Source organism: Meleagris gallopavo, chromosome 6 (genome assembly GCF_000146605.3).
Source record: "Meleagris gallopavo isolate NT-WF06-2002-E0010 breed Aviagen turkey brand Nicholas breeding stock chromosome 6, Turkey_5.1, whole genome shotgun sequence".
Classification (NCBI taxonomy): Eukaryota; Metazoa; Chordata; class Aves; order Galliformes; family Phasianidae; genus Meleagris; species Meleagris gallopavo.
In genome coordinates, this window is record NC_015016.2 from 25294753 (window position 1) to 25318788 (window position 24036).

Here is a 24036-nt window from a genome sequence, read left to right on the forward strand (position 1 = left end):
AAAAAAAAAAAAAAAAAAAAAAGTTTAACGACATATGAAGGCACTCATTTGTAACAGTAAAAATATTTTCACTAAATATTTTTCACATATGTCACTAATCATTTACATACCACTGACAACAAATTTCACAGAATTAAAATTATAAAATCAAGTATATTGAACATTGTGTAAAACATGAAGCAATTAGTAGAAGCAGTAATCCTTGTTCAGTTGGCTCCAGGGGCTTACATATGTAATCCCCTTATTTCAGGCAGGTAACACTTATCTTCCATTGATCCCAGAGGAATTATGAGTATTGAATATGTGTAACATGAGTGAAGTTGTAGATTTTTGCTGTTACTCATCATAACCACGACCGATATACGATCATGGTTCTTTATCCAAGGATCTCAACATTTTTCTTCTGCCTTTCTCCTCTCTTAAAAGTACTACGGATTGTTTAATAAAGCAAGCCTGTGACATGAACACAGTCCTAAACTCATGCTATTGATAGTTTCCCAATATTCATTCTGTTTAATACAGTGAATTTTTTTCAAAGCAGTGGAAAATATCTGTGATGAAAGAAAGCACTGAAATCTCGGGACAGCTTGTAGAGAAATGACTTGATTTAAAACAGTGTGTTAATCAAGATAATAATAAGCAAATTCATTAATGAAATGTATTTTTTTTTTTCATAGTTTGAAATAGAACATGTTTGTATTGAAGTTAAATCAACACAGCAGCGGCAATACGATTAGTGTCACATATCATTGTAATGTGAGTGAACAGTAGAAGTAAACAAAATTAAAACTTTATAACATTTTTAAACAGTTAGCTTGATTCTTAAAAGATTAGTTAACTAGCTTGTTATGGGATATACTAGTGGATTCACTCCAAATGTGTATGTTTTAAATTAGTTTATGTAAATGAGGTTAATTAACATCAGTGGTATGGCAGAAAATATAAATAACTGAGACTAAAAATGAAAACATTTCATTTATCAAAAAAACTTGAAAAGTCTGACATTTTCACTTGATGATTTTGAAGCTTTTCTTCAATCATCCAGCAGTCGTAGAGAAACAAATATGCATATATCTGTTACATTAAAGCAGATTTTTTTCCTGTAAAATTCATACCATTCCCATAGGAATAGATGCTTTATAAATCTTAACTACCATAAAGCTTCAAGATGTGCTGACACATTTTTCGAACTTGTGGTTACTGTTGCAATGGACCTGAATTTAATGCTACTTTGAGAGACATCCTGGGGGATTTTCTAGTGGAAAATCTTCTCTACAGTATTCAAATCTAATCCATATTGTGCCTATCACTGTGATACCTAAGTAGCTAATACAAGGATTTCAGATTTCAGCTGTGTCAGGATGTGGCAGAAAAGATTTCTGCCGCATCCTTCTAGCCAGGATTGTGTATTTACAGGTCACCAAGGGGAGACTACGTGTACCCCATGGGGGGAAGGAAAATGGCGCTGGCAGCCTCCATGCCAGCCCTCTGGCAAACAGGCTGCCACAAGCACAGAACCATGGTCTATTTCTCAGTTGTAATAAATTGATTTTAAATAGGTGCTGATTTCTTGAGATGAGAAGAATATAAGTGTGTGTCCTTTTTCCCATTCCTGTTAGAACAAATTTACGCCTTTGGCTTCTTAGTGCTCCTTGAGGCCATAGCAGCCAAACCTCACAGATGCTCTCTTGCACTGTGATACCCCATTCCTGACAGGGCCATGCTCATCTGCCAAGCACTGTGCCAGGACTTGAGCACCATGGCCTGCACAGGCCTGAGACTGGCAAATGGTCTTGGGATTTGGTGTCAGGTCCTGACACGGTGCTGCTATACTGCCATGCCCAGCAACACCATCTTTAGCCTACTTAGATCTAGCCCAATTTATGAATTTTATACACCATTTCAGATCTCACTGATGCCTTAGGAACTCAGGCAACCAGGAAAATTTCCCTTTTTTTATGACGTGAGGTTATTGCTCAACTGCAACTGCCCTTCACTGTCATCTCCAGAAAACAAATACTGCTGTAACACCACTTATCCCTTTGCATTCTGTGACTGATATGGCACTTGCCACTGATTTCAGCAAAGCTAGGAATTCATTCTGTGGGGCTACAGCTGTAGAGTGTTCACAGCAGCTCACTCAGCAACTCTGTTTTTCCTTCTGTGGAGCTTGCTCCCATGTTTGCTATATTGATTAATGCTCAGTTCTCTTTTCAAGATATACACAAAAGACTAAAGAGAATTTTCACTGGCTTTTGTGTAAAGGCAATGTCTGCTCTTTTGTGCTTTATGTAGAGCTGGCATGAAGATAGGAATAAATACAAGTAGAGAAGGAAATCCATACAAATTTTCGGACACATACGGGAAAAAGTGTTTCATGATAGCGAAGTTTCGTTGCCTCACATACTTGAATGCCTTTTTTCAATTTTGTTCTTTCATGCTATGGAGAAAATTGAACTGTAAACTTCTAAACAGATTTACTGAGGATGAGCAACCAAATTTTTCTCTCTCATTTCTCATAGCTGCCCCCAGAATAAGCCACAGAAAGAAGAAGCCCCTCTCCCCACTGCATGAGTTCACAGTCCTTGCCAGCCTGCAGAGCTTTCACAATTTCCATGCTCTCTGCAAAAAGAAAATAAAGTTGACAAGAAGAATCTGGGCAGGGAGACCTCAACTTGATTTTCCTCAGAGGAAATGGTCAATTTCTGGAAAGATTGCAGTCTTCCTTTGGAAAATATTTCTGAGGAAAATTTCAGATCATTGCTAGATTTGTGCCAAGTATTTTTCCTGTCTGAACACCAGTATACTGAGTTCTTCCTTACACAGAACTTCCTTTTTAAATAAGATGTCACAAACAGTGATAAAGACATTTAAAATTGCTTGGAGTGGAGGCAGTGTTGAAAAACAAAAGTATGTTTCATCACTACTTTCATCATTTCTTTTCTGTCATTAGGAGAGATTGTACTGTTTTTCTTCTTATCTAAAATGAGTAATCTGACACAAACTGAAGGCAGTTTAATTTTCTCCTTTGACCAATATTTCACATTGTAACTATATGTCAATGCTCAGCAGCATTTTCTGTTTGTCTTCAAAGATGATGAACTAAGTGAATTTTAATATTTTTAACTTCTAGAGAAATTCTGAGTTTTTCTTGCTTGTGGGCAGATTCCTTCTCTTATGTTCAGATGTACATTTTTAAGTATGATGAAGCTATTTCTGTAGTTTACTGCATCATTTATAGACATATTACATGTTGTCAGACTGTTTAATGAAAGTATTCATTTTTTAATTTCATCAAATCTCGTTTTCAAGATTTTTTTTTTAGTAGCAAGTATGAGTCTCCTGGACTTCTTGAGTTTTGTTTTACACAAATAGATTGCGTAGTCACATTATTTATCTAGAGATTAAAATGGAATTTTTTGTGTTACACATTTCTTTCTACAAAAATCTTTGTTTTGGATCTCAAATTCAGAGCTCAACTTAGTGACTTTAAAGAGAAATACAAAAAATAAGAAATGTAATAGTAATAATATCCTAAAACAGAAAGTGAGTCAGAGTTAAGTGAAAAGGCCACAAAGATTCCTTAATTCACCTTTGTATTCATACACTGGCAGACACGTAAGAGAAGAAAAATAATACAAAAAAGAGTAGTTACAGATCAGTTCAACCTGAAGTCATACTTACATGCATTATATTCCTGGAATTACTAAATGGTACCACCACAGAGCAGAGATTATGTGAGTGACCTATTATATTTGATCTCTCTGGAGATACTATTTCGTATTTACATAAGCTGCAAAGAAAGGAATGCCTCCTATTTATTTCCATGAAAACTACAACAGATACAAAGAGAACAAAAACATTATTTGATAGAGAAAGATAGATTATTTGTCGCTATCACTGTGGTTCCTAAGCTATCCTAGCTAATACAAGGATTTCAGATTTCAGCTGTGTCAGGATGTGGCAGAAAAGATTCCTGCTGCATCCTTCTAGCCAGGACTGTGTGTTTACAGGTCACCAAGGGGAGACTAAATATACCCTACAGGGAGATGGAAAATGGCACTGGAAGCCTCCATGTCAGCCCTCTGGCAAACAGGCTGCTGCAAGTACAGAACCACTCAGCAACTCTTGATGAATGCCAATGGGTGCAATTTTTCTGAATGTAGTATTTCAGCTACACACCTTTGCTTCATGTGCACTCGCATGTTGGATGCCACTTTATCAGACTGCTCCTCTGCTGCCATCTGTCTCATAGAAGAAAATGTAATGGGATATTGGTGGGAAGGTGCAACAACCTCTACTGCCATACCACCAACATCCACCTCTGTTATTGAAGGCGAACATCATAAATTCACAGCAGTCTTTGTGTATTGGATAAGTAAAATTTCATTTAACTAAATTTTGGAAATTCAGCATGAAATAAATAGTAACATATAAAACAATAGTTGTAAGAATACTGATGAAATAATCCTTATAAACATTTTTAATTGTTTGCATTGAACTGATTTACAAATCTGGGAATATTCTGCTTACCTGTCCAAGACTAAAGTAGGCAGCTATGTAACTGCGATTCTTTCAAGGTTGCATAGGCCAGTAAGATTAATGTGAAAAGATTATAAAGAATGGGACTATAAAATAGCAGCTCAGGTATTCCTACTATAAGTTAAAGAAAGTATTACTATCCCAAGTCAGTGGACACTTGATTGTAGTTTCTGTTAATTTTCTCATGCTGGGAGTTGATTGCTTTTGATTTTTAACATCTTGACTACATAGCTCATATCCCAACATTAAATTGTAGATGTTAAAGTGGCAAAGTAGCAGTGTAATACAATATCTATAAATTATGGGGTTTTGGAAAAAAATAAACAACATTTGGGTCAGCTTCTTAGAATGGGAAGTATCTTAAAAGTGACAATGTGAAACAAGGGAAGTAGTAAAAGCATTTTTGTGGCATCTGCTTGTATAGTAATTACTCTATTGCCACTGATAATGATATATTTGCAATATTTCTATCTTATTAAAGATCATTTGCTTTGCCAGATGCAAAATCTAATCGTTATAGGGAGCTTATAAACTTTTTTTTCTGTATCAGTTTAAGTTGTGTATGTTTCCCCAGAGACACGATCATGTTGGATTTATGCTTTATAAAGAGATGGCATATTTTAAATTTCCTAATTTGATGCTTTTGTTCATATAGTAGGTTTTTTAGTTTCAAATCCTTCTCCTGCTCATCAACTTTCTATCTTATTTAGTATTTGTTATTTTCTTGGGGATTATTTTAATGCTTGCTCCTGAAACCTATTAGAAAATGAATTTACTTGCTCCTTGCTGCTTCTTTGGGCATCAAAACCTGGTGAATTTTATTAATGTAAGCCTAAAAGCTTAGGACAAGGGTAAGTGCAAAATCAGCTTTTCAGGCAGTTTCAATATGTGAGTGTGTGCATATGTAAGTGTAGTACGCTACAGTGAAAGCTGGATGGACACCCAACATTGAGCTTCTCAGAGTTCAGAGTTCTTCAGAGTTTCAACTGCTCTATGTTTTAAACTCAATCCAATTCCATTTTCCTTTTCCATGATGACAATAGAATATAAAAATTATTTTTCTTTGTTAACCTTGAGCTAGTCCAAATGTGTATTATGCTAGTAATTTCCTAAGAGTGCATGAAATTGATGCTTGGGCCATGAGTATTTCAGGTAAATCTTTTCAGTTACAAGGCATGCACAAATAAATATAGAAAAAGAAATGCTGAGTTTATACTTATTTAGCAGATAGATTCAAATATATTTTTAAGGTTAATTTTCTGTTTTTGCATGTGCATATTCTTTTTTCTTCATCCTGTATACCCAAACCTACAATAATAGACTCAGAGAAATCTCCCTTCTGACTGCGTCTCATCTGTCTCTCTTTTGGGCAAAAGCTGCTATTGTTTAAGGGTTATGATTCCATTGAGGAGCTTAATAATTAATTACATTTCTTCCTGAATACGGACACACTACAATGCTAGATTTATCTTAGCTCATAATATTATATGTGCTCCCTAAAGTATGATGTTGCTCTTTTCAGGTTCTGTATAAACAAAAACATGATGCTGAGAAAGGAACTTCAGATTATGCACATATGAAGGAACCTCCGGATATTAAGCATGCCATGGAAGTCAATAAATACCAAAGTGATGTAAGTACTCCTCCACCTCACCAGTTGAACTCATCAAGTGAAATTAGTTTCACTTGTTTTGGATACCTACTAACTGATAGGAAACGGACATGGAATGTTTTCATATTTCATTAATTGGAATTTTTTTACACTACACACTCTGAAGTATTTTGGGACATGATGTGGGTGAAAGGTAAGCTCTGAGTGATGTCGTGATTTGTGATAAAGAGCACTGGAATGTGTTTTTTACCATTCCTTAATAGTAATTTTTATTGTTAATAGCTATTGTTTATTTATTGTTATTTTATTGTTAAGGGCTATGGATTCAAAGTAAAATTACAGAAAGAGGTTTTTGAAATTAATCTATACTTACTTGTACTTTAAAACTGTAAGTTTGCATGAACAGTGGTGTAGCTTCAGTGTCTCATACTATCAACATTTGGATGATTCGGTTAGGAGGAGGAAAGGGGGGGTTGTTTCTGCCCTGCTATTGCACGCTTTTATGAACATGAATTACTTTCCTCCTGTCTCATGAATACATACCCTAGTGAGTTCCAAAGAATAATTTCTGACTGATGTCACAAAATCAGAGCCATAGAGTGGAGTTTGATACTTCATACTAACTTATGCCACTGGCCAAAGTCTTTGTTATCATATACTTAGTTAAATAATTTAAAATAAATTATTTTGCTATTTAGTGTTTTCTTTTTTAATTTAATTTATTTTTTTTACTGTGGCTTGTTTATTTCTTGAAGTGCTTTCGTTTTTCACAGTATAAGATCCTAATAATACTATTTGTGTTTTTTATTAGCTTCAGGTCAGGTTTGAACTCACAATCCCTTATTCTGTGTTCTACTTACACAGAGACAACTTTGAAGAAAAATGTATGTTAGTCTTAGTAGTTTTTGTAAAAGTTTGTTTAAGAGAAAAGTGAAGTTTAAGAGAAAATTGTCTAGAACAGTGAAACCATTTTAAAGGGAGCACAAAACCCTTATAAACAGCTTATACCTATTTATCTTGTAAGCTGTGTTCCAGTACTGTTCTGTTTAGATAACAAAGTCAAGTCAGGTAAGTAGATGATTTTACAACTCTCTTGTTTCTCAGATAAATGGGATATTTCTTTACTACTAACAATGTAGAAAATGAAAGTGTTCATTTTGAATTATCTTAAGTTTACCCTGTCTCCCATACTGACAGTGTAACAAACACTCAGGTTATACAGACTGAAAGTTAAATGTCAGTGTTAGATGTATGTTCGTGTGTACAGAGTCTTGACAGCTGGCCACTGATTAAAAGGCTGCTGGAAAACTTCAGGGAAGCATTATGTTTGCAGAATAATTTTTTCTTCTGCTGGGAAATATTTGAGCTGGAACTCCCAGAAGAGATTTGCAACCTGCCTAGATTACAGAATTCCCTCTTCCTGTCAAGCTCTGACCGTTTCTGCTGTTGGAAGCATCAGGATGTCAGACTCAAAGAGGATACAAGCTGAGAATGTGAACTCTCTTCATCAGTGCAAGTTTGTTTTTACCTAACTAGGAATGATTGCAGACTACTAGGGAAGGAAATCGTATTGGGAAGAGAGATGGAAATCATTCTTAGAGCAGGTGGTGAGACCAGGAGGAATATGAGATGAATTTTGGAGTCAAATTGATCATGGTCTGAGGATTAGTATGCTAGCACAAAACCTATTCCCCTTCTACAGCTGTACATCACCTGCTAACAGAGTTAAGGAGGGCAGGGTACAGATGTGACAGTAAATGAAATTCAGTTGTTACATCTCCTTTCATCCTTAAAGAAAACAAAAAAGGAAATGGAGGCAAACACAGGAGGGAAGGATGTTCTGATAAATGAGAACTTTTAGCAGCATATTAAAAATATTCCTTTAAAAAAATACTGTGGAAGGTATTCTGTGCCTGAACAAACTTAACCTCCAAATCTAACCAGTTAGTTTCATCTGTTTAAGAAGAGATTGGGGCTATATCTGTATCACAATGCAATGGGGCTATTATCTGTATCACACATAAAGGAGCAAGTTTTATAAGTTCAGTTATTGTTCATCAGACTTACACAATTCCATTGGGTCATTATTTGAGCACCATGCTGAATGTAGGTTGTGGATTCCTTGCTTTGTAAGTAAAGTTTTAATTCAGAGCCATGTGTGTTTTCATCTTTAAGTCAGAGTAAGGAATAGCAAGTGTCCCAGATGTGGAGCATTTCTCTTTCAGAATGTAGACTATTCCTGGAATCACAGCTTTGAAAGTGGAGTGTAAAAAGAAGGAAACTACTGGGGGAATAGAAAGACAAAGCTTTTTATCCACCACTCTGTATACAGAATACCTACGGGAGCAGAATGCATGTTTACCTACAATAGTCTGCCAACTCAATTCAACCTTTACATGCAGGGTTTGCACCTAATAGGATTAGGATGTGTTTAAGACTATTTACTTGGGCTTAAAATAAGGCTGACATTTATACTCAACTCTGTGAAATGTGCAATTTCCTTTAAAAATTAAGACTGTGTTCAACTTACAATACATTTGTGCTGACATTTGGAAACTGTCATGTGCTGTAGGCCTTCACACCACTTTGAATATCATTAAAACATTGTATAAGTGTGGGTTGGAGCTGAATAATAGGGAAATACTGTAAAATCTCCTGAACAATGTGATCATGTGTAAGAAAAAGATTTTTCTCTTCTTCATTCTTCCACTGAAGAAAATTGCTTTTAACAAAAGTGAGTTTTTTAATGATAGGGAATTGAAAAATAATTTAGATACTACACAGTGCTTTAAAAGCATGTTTATCCACATTGGAGTACTTTTCTCTATAAATTATGCTTCTGTTTTGTGAAGTGAATATTAATGATGTGACTTTGGCTTGAAAAAGCATTTGGAGAAATGTGAATTAGGGCCTGTCTTAAGTCTGTGCTTGACTGATGTCATTTGTCTCATCTGGAAGTTTCCAAACTTGAAACCAAAATTAGACTGTGGTCTGTAAAAAGCGGTGGTCTGGTCACAAAGCTGATTTACCTTACGTGAGAATCAAATGCGTGGAAGAAAGGAAGAAATTAAACACTGAAATAACATGACAATTTGGTTTCTGAAAAAAATAAAGCACTTGGTTTTGCGCACAGCGTTTGATGAAGATACAGATCACAATTTTTTTTCTATTTTATGACCTAGTCCATCACTGAGTGTTATGAATTTCAAAACAGTGTTGATTTTATAACTGTTTATAAGTTCTGTGTGGTTAAAATTCCACATATTTTCCTCATGGCATTACATTGTATGAAAGAAGTAAATGCTGATCTCTTTTTACAAACAGCAAAATTGCAATAGACTCATCTATGAGCATTTAAAGACAGTTTGCAGATCTGAAGTTAGTGTTTGTATCTGTCCTCTTAGTTTTGATACCAAACAGTGGTGCTTGACAGTTGAGCAAAGGTTTGATATTTATATATATATCTGTATGGTCTTTGCAGTCCAAATGATTTTGGTAGCAATACTTTTACTTTTCCATTAATCATCTAAATTTGAATATTTAAGTAGTCCATAGTATCTTAGGAGTGCACTTTTTCTGTGTTCAAGATATCGTGCAGTCATAATCCACACATTTACATTCTTTCAGATAAGACCAAATCAGCAGATCTCAAACGTGCTTAAATAACATCAGCAGCATACCAAGAGTATGTTTGTTGGTGTTTGTTTTGATGTAGATCATACTAAATTCAAGCTTCTTCTGGTTCTCTGTTCAGCATCTTTATTAGAAAAAATCACCTTTCCCTGACTAACTTTCTGCAGACAGTGATTGTCAACAAGTCCCTCTGGACCACTTCTGGTGCTGAAAATGATGTGTTTACTCCTGATATAATTGGGACCAATCAATTTTCAAGCACATTACTGGAAAGGGTGACTGCATCAATCTGTAATGGACCATAAATGTGTTTGTTTCTTCTATGTGAGCTGGGAAACAGTTTTCAACACTATTTAAATGGGGATCAGAAAAGCTGTTGCCAGTGACCATTGTCACCAGTTAGTCATTTTCTTACTGTTGATGGACCCCAAAGTGCAGATGATAGAAAAGGGGGCAAAGACATGACTGACAGACCATTAGTAAGAGGACTCATATTTGTTTGATAATGCTAATCAAGGACAAACTGTAAGAAACAAATTATTTTGCAGATAGTTGTACCCAACATTTTGCTGACATCCATGTCTGTGAATCTCAAGAAAGCAAAATGTATACAAATCCACTTGTGCACATTTTAATAATTTGTTAAATATAGATTAGAGTAGTTTTGGAATTGAATAGAGGAGGAGGACAAAGTAGTGCAAGAAAGGTCTGAGTTCCTTAAACCTGGGTGTGCTTGGGTGACTGTAGCAGAAGTTTCCATTTGTTAATTGACAATTTGAGATGTTTTGTAGTTTCGAAATGTATTTTGAAATTTTGAAATGTGTTTACTGTGTAGCACTGTAGTACATCCCAATGACTAGTGGTGCCATTATGAAAGGTGATATGTCTGCTTATCCTCTGTGTGCCTCATGTCTTTTCATAAAAGCTGGAAATTGGGCCCTGTTTAAATTTGTCTACTCATTGTATAAAAACCCTGAATATTTTTTCCTGCTTTGCAAAAACTACTGTCAGTTCAGAGTGTGTTTGGGGATTAAAGATGGAAATGGCTTTTGTTCATTAGTTTTATGGATACTTTAAAAATACTCAGCAGTGTAACCACTTTTGTAATTTCAAATTAGGGGTAGAAAAACACTTTGTATTTAGTCTGTATTTGTATTTTTTTCCTTTTTGTCCTTTTTTCCCTCTGGTCTTCTGTAATTCTTCATTTAGATCGCTTGCTGCTGCTGCTCCTTAGTTGTCAATGTCTCAGTTTCTTTTTCCTGTATAATGTCCAGTTTGAGCAGATGTTTCACAGACGTGTGTTCCTCACAAGAGGGAACATTTCTTGAGCCTCCAGTGATGTCTTTTGGTAGAGCTTGAGCACCGCTTTGAAGAGAAGATTGAGTGAGGGCTCTGTGCAATGCCTGGAAATGCTAGTCAGGGTCTGAGCCCTGAGCTCTTGATGAGGGGCTGAACAAAATCTGGAGAAAAGACCTTCCATGTGCATTTCTGCTCTTTCCTTTCCTGGTGCTTTCCCTTATTTATTCTTTACTTGACCAGGCTACTTTTTCTCTTCTCTCCCGTCCACCTTCTTGGTGCCTGTGTGTGCATACAGTGTGCTGGTTGCTTTGCCCTTTCTACATCTGTTCCCCTGCTCTCACAGAATAGCTTTCCTTTTACTGTTCTAATGTAGCAGTATAAAAAAAAAATCACTAGATGGAACAGAATAGCAGCTGTGTGATAGAGGCCAGCGCACTGTCCCAATGGGAAAGGGTCAGCATCCAGGGACTGAGGTTATTCAGGAAATGGGAAACATATTTTTTCTTTCTTTGGCCTACCTCTGACAAACTACTGTTCTGCTGCATAACATTTTTATTCTCACTGGAGTATGACAAGCTGCAGAATGGAGCAAATATATATTGCAGACATTTGTAAAATGTTAGATGACTTTCCCTGAGACATAAGTAATAGGTACACTGGTTTAGGTGCAGGAAGAATAATAATTCACATGCGGAAAGCTATAGCAATTGGCCTTGCATCTAATATAATTGAAAACGGCAAAAAACAAAGGACTGTTACTGTCTTATTTTTTTTCTCCCATTTTCCCCCTGAAATTAACCACAATCTATTATTTCATGTACTGTATGATCATGTCATTTGGAAGCAGTAAGTGACCACATTTCCTCAACTTTATCACTGCTGTTCTCTATTCTCTGTTGTTAAATTCACTCCGTTCCTAATTTCTATTTTGAGCACATATGCTGGCCTTTAATTTGCAATTTACATGGATGATAGGGTGCTATTCACAAACCTGTTTCAGCTGCTTCTGTGGTTTTCACCTCACCTCATGTGGTCATTAGGATGAACAGCATATAATTAACTAAATTCATGTAAAGCCCTGAATTGCAAATGATTGTCTGTACATCTAGTTTCTTAAAAATAAATAAAGAAAAGAAACTGGAGCCTAACCAAAACAAAACTTCAGTGGCTGTAATAGCCTAGAAGAAGCAGTTTTTATTTTATTGATAGGTGGGCTATGTTCATGCAACTTATTTGTTTATTTATGTTATCATTGATTGCACTTGTGTGTCAATCATTGTAAGTTAAAAAATCATAAAATCTATTTGTGGGCAAACAGCCAACAGTTTGAAGTCTGTTTAGCTTGTCTACTTAGTTGAGGCCATATGGTTGCAATATTACTTTCCTGTTGCATATAAAATATATGCCAAAAATTAAGGGTTTTTTTTTTTCATTGTTGTTGGTTTTGTGTTTTTTTGTTTTTTGTTTTTTAATTTTTACATGACATTTCTACAGATTTGTCACTGGGAGCTGCACTTGATGATTGCTAGACTTGTAGGTGGATTTGTTCCGTTGTGGCCATACTAAAACTGTGCACTGGAAACAGGAGGTGGATATACTGGTTATAGTACATAATGCTTCAACTGAGGGAACCTTTCAGGACTTTTCTTCACAGTAAGGGTGATGGAGCACTGGAATGGGCTGCCCAAGGAGGTTGTGGATTATCCTTCTCTGGAGATAATCAAGACCCACCTGGATGCCTACCTGTCCAACATGGAGCTGGACTCCGTGATCTCTGGAAGTCCCTTCCAGCCCCTCCAATTCTGTGAATTTTTAATGGTGAAATACAACTTTCAGAGGTCAGTTACCACTATTAAACATTACAAAAAGAAAATATACAGCTGTCTGGTAGAACAGGAATTATTTTGATACTTAATGTATCAAGTGGACTTTATGATCTCTGACTTTTGCATGGAACTTCAACTTCACAGACACTTTTGAATACCAGAGATGATATTCTTAATCATTCAGAATAATTCAGTGAGACAGCTCTTGGAAATTGGCTTGAATTGACACATGCTATAAAACAAGGGAGAGGAAAAAGTCTATGAACTGGAGTAAGGAAAAGGATAGTTTGTGGTCTGTGAGCTTTGGAGCACCTCTGATATCTAGACTGCTTCTGTGATTGCTTTGCTAAATAGTGAGTGCTTGGACTCTCCTACCTGTGGTTTAGTATTCTGGCCAGTCTTCTGAGCCCATTCATTATTGTAGTGACTTCTGCACAAATAGAAAGATCTGGTCTTGTGCTCCACGTGGAACACTCAGTCTTCTTGTTCCCATGATTGTGTAAAGTAGAGGGTAAGTGGAGTTGCAGGGAATAAGAGCGCGCTGTGGTGGAGTGGTGTTGTTTAATTACAGCCCAGCCTCATGACTGGCTATTACTAAGAGGGCTGTTCAGCATGGTACAGTTACAGGCTCTCATCAATGTAGCTGCAATCTGCTAGGCTGCATATCCTGGAGGCATTCGTTTGTATTAAGAGGAGGGTATAGCACAGAAAAAAAAATACTGTCCTCTTGCAATTCCACTGAAATTTAATGATAATATTTGGGTCTTTGCAGCACTTTCATTTTCTACTATGCTTTCAAGTGAAACCATTTTTCATTTTAATATTGTATTTTATGCTTCTGAATTTCTTCCTCAGCCTGTTAACCTGTGTGTAGGTCTTACTAAATAATCTCTGTCAAGCAGGACTGTGTTGACATAAATTAGGTGGAGTTTCACTGAATTTGATTGCTGAGCTGATAGGTCATTCAGAGATGATTTATAAACTTGAAACTTTTTTTGTTTGTTTTAATCAAAACTGTTTCTTCTTTCTTTCTATTTTTTTTTTTCTTGACAGGTGTCATATAAGAGGGATGTGCAAGATACTCACAGATACACTGAAGTGCTGAACAGGCCAGACATTAAGATGGCAACAGAGATAACAAAGATAATAAGTGATGTATGTTCTTCTGATAGTCTATTTGTATTTTTTTTAGACATTTTTATTCCAATTTCAGACAAATCATTCAGAATGCTTCTGAAATTCTTGTATTTCCAAGCAAGAGCAGAAAACCACCTCAAATCTGGTAGAAAGCTTTGGAAGGGGGAAATAACTTGCCTGGAATGTTAGGAAGTTATGGATTGCTTGCTTTGACGTTGACAGCCTGACATTTACAATTGGTGACTGAAGACAACTGAAGACAACATTACATTTAGTGAAGTTGGTTTTGTTTCAATTTCACTCATTCTAAAAATTAGATATATGCTGGCATGCCTGTAGATATGTTTTCAGCCTAGTAGGGGCGAGGTGCGCCTCCCAGTACCTTTTTGCTCCTCTCACTCTAGCAATGGCAGGGACATGCAGCTCCCATTGTCTTTGGGAGAGCCTGTGTTGGCAAGCAGCACCCTCCTGCATGCAGCTCCCATCCGTGAGCTCTTTGCTCAAATTCTTGCTCCTCCCACTGTGACATCTGCTAATGGATTGGGCAAGGAGCAGAGCAGAAGCAGTTGTGTGTGATGCTATTTAATTTGTTATTATGAACTATATATACATATATATATAAATTCTGAACCAAGACTTTAAACAGTTGCTATTAGTTTTATATGAGGCTAATCAGGCACCTCGTTTGGAGAGTTGTACTTATGGAAGTAGGGCTTTAAGAGAGATGAGATTCATTCACCTTTGAACACTCAGCATTTTATGAAAACTAAAACCTCTTAGTAAGTCTTATGTTCAATGCCCAGTTAGAAATTGCTGTAAAATCCCTGTTTTACTTAGAGTAGCTTTGGATCTTTCTTTCTCTCTGTTGTTAAGATGACTCCTTGCTGATTCAGAGCCTGAGTAATGTAAGAAATCTATTTTAGGCAATAGCAATTTAGTTTGTTATATTCCAAAGCACCTATTGTGAATTTATCTCTACTATTTTCTAATGCATTTTGCAAAAAAACAAAACAGCAATTTACATAGGCAGTCGTTCAGCTGGAAAGATCACATAACACCAACCCTGTGGGACTAATTCCTCCCTGTTACACCACTGCAACCTTACTGACATCCAGTGAGATTGCAGTGGTAAAACTGAGAATGGAATTTGACCTGTATTTCAAAAAAGCTGCCCCTCAGCCTCGTTTTGTTTCAAGGCTATTTTCAGCTGCTACAAATAATCTGTGTAAACTGCAGACCATGTCTTAAGAAATGCTGAACCACTGTAACTCATTCTGCCCTGATTGGGAGCAGTGGGAGAAGTGTATTTCTCAGGCTTAACTCATGGATTTGGTTAAAGTTGAATTTTATGAATGCTGTGCATTGTGTTTTACAACAAATAAATGTTATGTTTTTAATGAGGTGAAGCATGAGAAGAGCTGCTTTTCCTGAACTGACTAGAATACTGCTTAGGTTTAAAGCTTACATTTCTTTAAAACAAAATAAAATAAAATAAAAAAAGTATCCAAGCAGTATAATACTGATTCATATTCATTTTCTTGATTTGTTTAAGGCTGAGTACAAGAAAGGAAGGGGAGAGATGACTAAGGAACCCGCTGTACTTGGAAGACCAGATTTTGAACATGCCAAAGGAGTTTCTAAACTTCTAAGCCAAGTAAGATTTTCTGTCATTTTACAATGACTTCATTCAGATATCTCGTTCCTAGTAATTCAAGAAAATATTTAGATTTTTAGATGATTATCTCTAATTGCATGAAGATTATGTTCTCAAACCCCTTTCATATGGTATTGCAATGGCTGGTAAATTTAAGACTCCTAGGAAACAGAATATACATTTTTATGCAAAAATGCAATGAACTTTGACTCTTACAACTCTTCTTTGGTGGAAGTGGTGTATATTTATATGTATTATCTAGGGTTTCTAAAATTTTAACTGTAATTTAGTGGCAAATATTGCTACTCATTCAATTTGAATAGAACTTTACTCTGTGATTAATCCCACTGAAGTAACTGTGGTCTTTTGTGTAACCGCTTGCTAATGTGAGTAATGGGATCTGAATTTGGCCTGACATGTAAACCGCCTGCCTTTCCTCCCCCTGAAACTGAAGCTTTTATGCACTACTTTCTGTTATATATTAACCTCAAAAAAAATAAAAAAAAAAAGAAAAAAAAGAAAAAAGAAAAAGGAAAAACGGAGAAGTCACTTTTATCCAAAACTAAAAAAAAAAAAATAGCTGGAACATAAATATTCTCTTTTCCTCTTGTGACTCTTCTACTACTACTGCAGATGATCAACTTCATGTTATGAGTATTTTTTTTTTTAATTTTTAACAGTGCCTTACATAATCCTTGCTAATAACCCTGTCAGTCTATACTCAGTGCTTTTTTAAACCAACGAACAAATTCTGCCCTCCTATGTGAGGAGGATTGCCTCCTTTGATTGGAGAAGGTCATGTCAGTCTTCCCACAGATAGGAATAAAAGCAAACAACTGGAGTAGACTAGAACAGTCTGCAGATCAGCGTTTTATAACAGCTCTTTGTGATTTGGTAAGATGGTGAAAGTCTTTAGAGCTAGGATAAAATGAGAATTATATGTCATAGAGAACAAGCTGCAGAACAGTGTAGTGTCTGTCTACAAGGAACTGAGCTTCTTTTGATGTCAACAGACATTGCCCTTAGATATCTATTGCATGACTTCTTGTTTCACTGGATGATCATTAACTTTCAAGTGGTCTTTTGTTTTTGGTATCATGCAAACTGGGAAGTCAACCTGTGCTTTCTAGGAAGAGCCAGTGTTGTGCTATCTATTCAGACTTTGGTGTCCCTTCTGGGGAAGGCAGGTGATTGTCTTTGCGGTTTTTTGAAAGCGATCATCTCTAAATTTAGCGTCTGACATCTGTTATTTCCACCTAATGGCAGGCCATACATTCCATTACAATTTGTTTCAGAATGTAGTGGGGTTGCAGCTGCCTATTGTCACAAAGGGAACCAATGCAGGTCCCTTTCCAATAGCTCTGCTAACTCACTATGCTTGGTACCAGAGTTTTTAATCAGCGATAGAAATAATAAAAAAAATAACACCTGGATTATAGTTTCCTGAAGGCTAGTGCTGTGCTAGTTGCATCACAGACTTAATGAGTGTGTGTTTTATCTCATTTTTGATAGAGATGCATTTTCTCCTGGACAATGAATGCTGTATCTGCCAAAGTAGTAGCTTTATCATATGATCTCTTCACAGCCAGGGACAGGGATGGCACCACTAATAGTTGAGATTCTTTGGCAGAAGGAATCATTTGGTGTACAATTTTAACTTTTCCAGAGAGTCCAAATAGTGCAGAGGGTGTGCCAGGAAGAGAAGAGAGCAGTTGATACCATGGAGCTTGCAGTTTGTTTGTAAAAATGATTCTTGTTAGTCTTAGTGGTCAAACATAAAGACAGGGCCTGGATCCCAGTTTTGGCATCTTTTCATCCTTTATCCGCCCCTCACTCTTACATTGATGAAGTAGAGTAGTTCAGCTGGAAGGGACTTTCTAATCAACTATCCGATGAGGCTGCTTTTAATATGTGAGATAGGCCACATGCTATTAAAAATGTGGCTGGGCACGTATAAAAATGATTGGGCTTCAGCCTGACACTCTGCTGCCATCCATCTGTAGAGTAGCATGGAAGCTGTAAGTACTAAGCTGCTTCCAGCAGCAGAGAGGTGCATTCAGCAATTCCTCACCTCCTCTGAAGGAAGGGCAGTGACCATGAGTTGTCTAATGTTTTTATATATTATTTGAATCATTATAACACTTAGACACACTGGCCATAAATCAAGAGCATCCTGTATAACCACAGAAAAATTATGATGACCCTTGTGTCCAAGAAGCAGGGTGATGGGTCAGGATGAAGAATGCACCTGTGCTGTAGGAGAGGAAGTGCACTAAATGTATGTCAGCTTCATCAGTCCTCTTTATGTAGGGATCATGAAACAGGCTTGTAACAATTATAAGATTTTAAAATAGTGAAGTTAATGATCTCTTTATTGTCTCCAGACCTTCTGGGTTTTAGGGTTTTAGTTTCTTTCTCAGCAGATAGGAGCTTTAGAAACTTTTTGTGTAGAAAGTTGATAGTCTCCCTTAATAGCACAAATCTATAAGCTATGACATGCAGAAAAATATTAGTTATTTGACCCTCACAGTAAATTAGCAAAGTTGGCTGTTCTGATGGATGTAATGGGAAGAAAAGATGATAACATGTTTTAATGTGATGCATATGGGTAGGTAATTTAGGGAGAATAGAGAACAGGAGCACGAAGAGGTCAGGCAGTGTGGGTGTAACAAAAGGAGAAAACAATCAGTGCAAGCAGGAAGGCAAAGTGAAGAAAACCGTGTTAATGTTTGACTGGTACTCAAGGCTGTACCAAATCAGTGTACTTTCTCTTTAAAAACAAACAAACAAAAAATAAAACCAAACAACCGAAGTCTTGACAGCAGCAGCGAAAACACCAGCTCCTAGGACTAGAATATTTACCCTCAGCATAATATAACTTCTTTCTGTTGATTTGAAACCAAATTTGAAGCAGAAGCTGTGTTAGCCTTTGTGAAAACATGAAGCTTGTCAGCTTGTTGAATGTACATAGTACAGTTTGGATTATTTTTTCCATTTCTTTTTTAAGCAAACTCTTCTTTATATCTTCTTTATGTCATCTCATCACTTGATGAGATTTTTCAAAGAGCTGCTGATATGAAGCATTCCCCTTGTTGTTGCTTAATATTGCTTTTATGATAAATAATTTGGAATATTCATATTTATATTCATTATGGTGCATTGTTTCAAGGATAAAAGTTTTAGAGGTAGATTTTTCTTTTCCCCCAAGATATATCTTCTCTGAGATTATCAATGGACTAGGATTTTCTGTCTTTCTTTGCATTAAGCTCCACTAAAGCTTTTAGCCACCAGTATTTTAATTCGGCTCTTTATTTGCATCACATTTCCTTCAATATCTGTGTGCTTTACAAGTTCTTTATTTTTTTAAATACGTTTTCATATGTTCATGAGGAAATGCTTTAGCTGCAAGTGTCTACTTCATCCTGGGATCCCAATGATTGAATGATTCCATTTTTTGTAGTTTCTTTGTAAATCTGAACAGTGGGTGATGTCACCCACTTCTGAAACTGAACACTCCCTGTGTGAACAGCTTTGAACTACAGATTTTGATTTAGGAATGTTGCTGCAAAGCTTCAAAAGACACAGTTCTGTCCAGCTGCAGTTCTGACTTTTATAGGCTTTGTGCAAGCCAATGAGAAGTTTGTTTATCCAGTCTTTATTTAATTCCAGTTGGGCTCTTCAGGCATGTTGTTGTGCTAAAAGCCTGCAAAATCTGTTCATTCTTTAGCAATGATTAGAAAGCAGCTTCCACGTATTTCTTTTAAATTAACCCATACTAAAAAAAAAAAAGAAACAAGCTCAAGACTTTAATTAAGGTGATCAGTAAGCAACTATTGTTTTAAACCCTCATTAAAGTAAACTTTTGCTTAATGATGAAATTTTTAGATAAGGTTCCACAAACAACTGTCATTTATACTCCCACATTTTTATTTGCTGTTTCACCAGGTTACAAAGTTGGTCAGAATCCCCCTATAGATGCTTTAGAAATCACTGACAAAGTGTTTTTCTTTCTTCTTTTTAATTGGAACCCTTTCCTCAGGCATGTTTTTTCCCTCTAAACTGCATTCATAACTTCTGTTCAAAATGAAGCTAAAACACCATGCATATTACTGCTTCCCTCACACTTACTCATAGTTTCTCTCTCCTCCCTCTCCCTTCTCCCACAACTCCCCCGCCCCATGAATTCTTTCAAAAAGGAAGAGGGAAATAAGAAAATACCTATTTAAAAGGAAAAAAAAAAAAAAAAAAAAAAAAAAAAGAATGGAATGTGCGTGTGTAGCTTTCAATGAGATGAATCCCCTATGACAAGTCAGAGTTAAATTACTGCTGGAAGTGCTCTTGAGATACTGTCAGGGTCATCTGATATTATTGTGCTGCCTTCATTTTGTCCCAGAGCGACATGTGCGGTGGTGTTGGAGAGGGGAGCAAAGGTAATAAGCAGTGCAGCCAGACAAGGCAGCAGGACTGGGAGGTGCTGGAAGAGCCTTCACTGATAGAAATGCACTGTGGTTGGATGGGTTGGCATCCTCCTTACATTAGGGAACCTTCTGTGCGTTGGCACCAAGATACATGGTCTGGGGTGCATTGGCTATCCCTCCTTCTTTCTGTAGCAATGATATGATCTGATGTGACACAAGGATTCATTGCTGATATCTTGAGATTGATGAGATTGTTAAAATATATATTTATATTAAAAGAATGACATAAAATAGTTGCAGCTGGAAGACTGCAGGCCACATGCGAGGAGACGTCCCTTTGGCACTGTGTTTTTCACACTTAACAAGTGTACCAAGGACCACGTTGTGGATTCAGGCCACACGCACAATATGAGGTGGTTTGCTGACTGGGCAAAAACAGCCTTAGGTAATGGGTGGTTTAACTCTTGTGCACAATGTCCTTATGATGTGTGTGGGGTAAAGGAGAGTTGTGCTCATCGTACTGACTTGATCCCTGTTTTCAGAGGCTTTCTGAGTCAGATATTCTAGCACTGCCTGATTTTTATTAGAAGACGAGTTCTGGATACACCACTGAAAAGAGAAAAAGCACTCCAATTTAGTCCTTTGGTTCATATACAGAATATGGATTTGCCTTTGACAAAGGCAGGATCTTTATATTCAGATATTTGCTTTTGCAATTGATCCAAAGCCAAGGCAAATATTGAACAATGTAAACCAGATGAATCTATGAGAAAGCCATAGATATTCCTTTCTAGAGGTAGTGTGAAAGATTATGAATGAAGTTCATCCTGCGTTCAGATAAAGTTTCTCTTTCAGAGTTAAAATATTTCAGAATTTCCTTTCTTTGTACAAATGAATATAAGTACTGGAATCACAATGTGTTCTTGAACAGATAGGCTAATGTCTGTTTGGCAGGTTTTTTTGGTTTCTTGTTACCCTGATTAATGAAATATCAGGCACTGTGGCTAAATGGAATGAAAATACATTAAGCTAAACCATGTTAAGACTTCTTTGAGTGAAAGAAGAGTTGAAAAGGAAACAGAAAATTTTAGCCACAACTAAAGCTGAGAAAAAAGTAGTTTTTGAAGGAGATTGTTTAAGGTGGTTTAGCCTCTCTATCAGATATTCGTGTGGGAATGGAGAAAAAAGAATAAGGAAAGAACTACGTAAGCAGAGCGTGGCAAATTATAATGGATGTTGCATAGCCTCAAATATCAAGTATCAGACTAACATTCATGAAAGCAGCATAATTCAGAGCCAACTTTTATCCTCCATTGTACCCAGCTGTTAGAAAGCAGCAAAGCATGTGTGCAGGCTCCAGATGTTTGGTGAACATGCACAACATAGGAGGAAAATGACTGCTCAATTTCATTTTTTTCTGTCTGTAAATTCATTTTTTTCAAACATTTTGTGTAATTGTTGCATTTTACTTACATTTGCTGCCATTACCTCAACAGTTATTGCTCATCTCCCCTTACATGTCTTATCGTTCCCCATTTTCCTTTTAACAAAAAGTAAAGAGAGTGAGAGTGATAGCAAGCAGTCATTTGATTATGCTTTCTAACACTGTAATGAAGTGGGCATTCTCCCTAGAAAGGACTGTATTACAGAGAGATTCCTGGGGCACTCATGAGAAGTTTTGGACAGAATATGAAAAGTTGAAGTTGGGGCTCTGGTGCCAAGTTGGCATACTGCTGGTGACACATATACCTGGTGGTGGGAAGGTAGTTGAGCGGGAAGTTTGGTTCTGACTTCCTGCATTTTGTTTTCAGCAGCTTGAAATGGTTGAAAAATTTGCAACAAATGATTTATTTCACAGCATAACAATTTCTTACAATTTTTATGTTAAGAATTCATTTTTCATGTTAATTATAAATTGAATGATTCTCAGTGATTAGATTACTATTGCTAGTCAAGCAGTTCTGGTTTATTTGATTATCCAGGACATGTGGTTTCTTTTCTCTTTCCCTTTGTAAATCCTTCAGCACCAACGATCGCGAACGACAATCTTTAATTTTTTTTTTAATTTCAGTAAAATTCAGATATATGAAACTTACTTGAAACTAGCATGGGCCAGTTAGAGGTGAGGCTACACTGAACTTTAAATATCTTTAGTGTTTAAGGATTGATGGACAAGGGATTTGTGTTTAATAATTCTTCTGTCTTGTTTAAGTACTACATGTTATTATCAAACATGTTTATTTTTTCTTTTCTTGGTGGAAGGTGAAATACAAAGAGCAGTTCAAAAAAGAAATGAAGAGCCACCAGTACAATCCTCTTGACTGTGCTTCCTTCAAGCAAGCACAGATTGCATCGACCTTGGCAAGTGATGTAAGTGAATTTGCTTTGTATTTTGCATATGTTTGCATCCCCAAAAATCTACTATTTGTTCTCAAGCAGAAGTTTCCGTTTTACAAGTTACTACTGTGAGCTTAAGTTTCTTCTGTCAAATGTGTCTGTATAGTAGGTACAGCATATTATCTTTTTATTCCTCTGTTTCTTACAAAACCCTTCTCCAAGGCTCCAAAGTTTTTCATGGGATTCAGCTCACTTTATTCATTTAATTTCGTGTTTCACTCTAAGTTAATGTACTCAGTCCCGTTGTACTGAGGAATGGCGAATACCGGTGTAGAGGGAGAACCATCTGACCAATCTTTAGACGGAGAAAATTACCACCTTCTTTCCAGAGGGTGTAGGAGGGAGTTAGCATGAGTCGCTTACATTTGCACGTCTCTCTCTTAGATTTCATTGTATCTGTTGATCTTCTGATCTTTATTTTAGAGTAAACTATTTCTAAGATTTTGTATGAGTGCTGCTGCTGAAAGCAGATTGGAGAAAACATCTTTATCAAGCGATAATGGTATCAGGATATTTAACAGTGTGTCCAATACTGAGAATGTGAGCTCTTCTTTGAGGGCGTGATCCCCTAAAGCCTAAAGACAACCTTTACTTCTGTAGCACGTTGTTTCCAAAGTGTGGGGTACCACTGAAAGGAAACAGGGGAGGCTGCCTTTAGGAAGGGTTCAACAGAATAATTGTTTCCAAAATCTAAACGTTTAGTAAAAAAAAAATAATTAAAAAAATTGTTAGAGTACTTACTGTTATAAAATATATGTAAATTCAGTATTGTTGATTTTGAAGGTTGTCTAGCTCAGTGAAGAACATGATATATGTGAGAAGGTGACTGAAGGCATTGGTTTAGGAGCTATATTTCTAAGACAGCTAAGCTGGATACTTTCTTCCTGTAAAGATGGGTGTGCAGATATCAAAAGTATGGAAAATCCTACTATAGGCTGATAGAAAGTTATCTTCTCATTAAGTGATTAATTTTCGCCATAGATGATCATATTTATTATCTTTGCTGAAAAAAATATGTATTAAATAAAATAACCTGGAGCATTGCCCTTCATTTGTTTTATGTAGATTTTTTTTTAATTTGGGCAGTTAGTGTAATATTTGAATCGGTAGAGAGAGAACAATATTCAACAACATTTAAAATTAATAAACAGAAAGCATTGAAGAAAATGCACATTTTATAACTTTTCTGCAGAATTGTTTTGAATAAACAGCAAAAATTCTTAAGTAGTCTGAAATATCATGCAAAGTATGATTTTGGGATTTTTTTAAAAATTATTTTATTTTATTTTATTTTGTTTTGTTTTGTTTTATTTTATTTTGTTTTATTTATTTTATTTATTCATTTTTAGTAAAGCTTTGAGTTAGCTCCCAAGTGGAATGAATCCATTATTGATTTTTCTTCTTAGTTCCCAAAATAATAGTAAACGAGCGCCATCTAGTGTCTGATATAAATTGTTCAGGCAAGTGCTTAATGCTTTATGTTTCTAGACAGACTCACTGCAGTTTTAGCTGTTAATT

At 36.2% G+C, this 24036-nt stretch overlaps 1 protein-coding gene across 1 annotated transcript in view; it reads left to right on the forward strand.

The window, feature by feature from the left end:
• The first annotated feature begins 1759 nt into the window (after nt 1-1759).
• Nucleotides 1760-24036, forward strand: part of LOC104911471 (nebulette-like) — a 29254-nt gene continuing 6977 nt past the window's right edge. The window contains exons 1-5 of the mRNA XM_031554039.1: nt 1760-1810; nt 6065-6175; nt 13966-14067; nt 15602-15703; nt 22384-22521. Of these exons, the coding sequence (XP_031409899.1) occupies nt 1760-1810; nt 6065-6175; nt 13966-14067; nt 15602-15703; nt 22384-22521 (504 nt within the window). The remainder of the gene's footprint in view (nt 1811-6064; nt 6176-13965; nt 14068-15601; nt 15704-22383; nt 22522-24036) is intronic.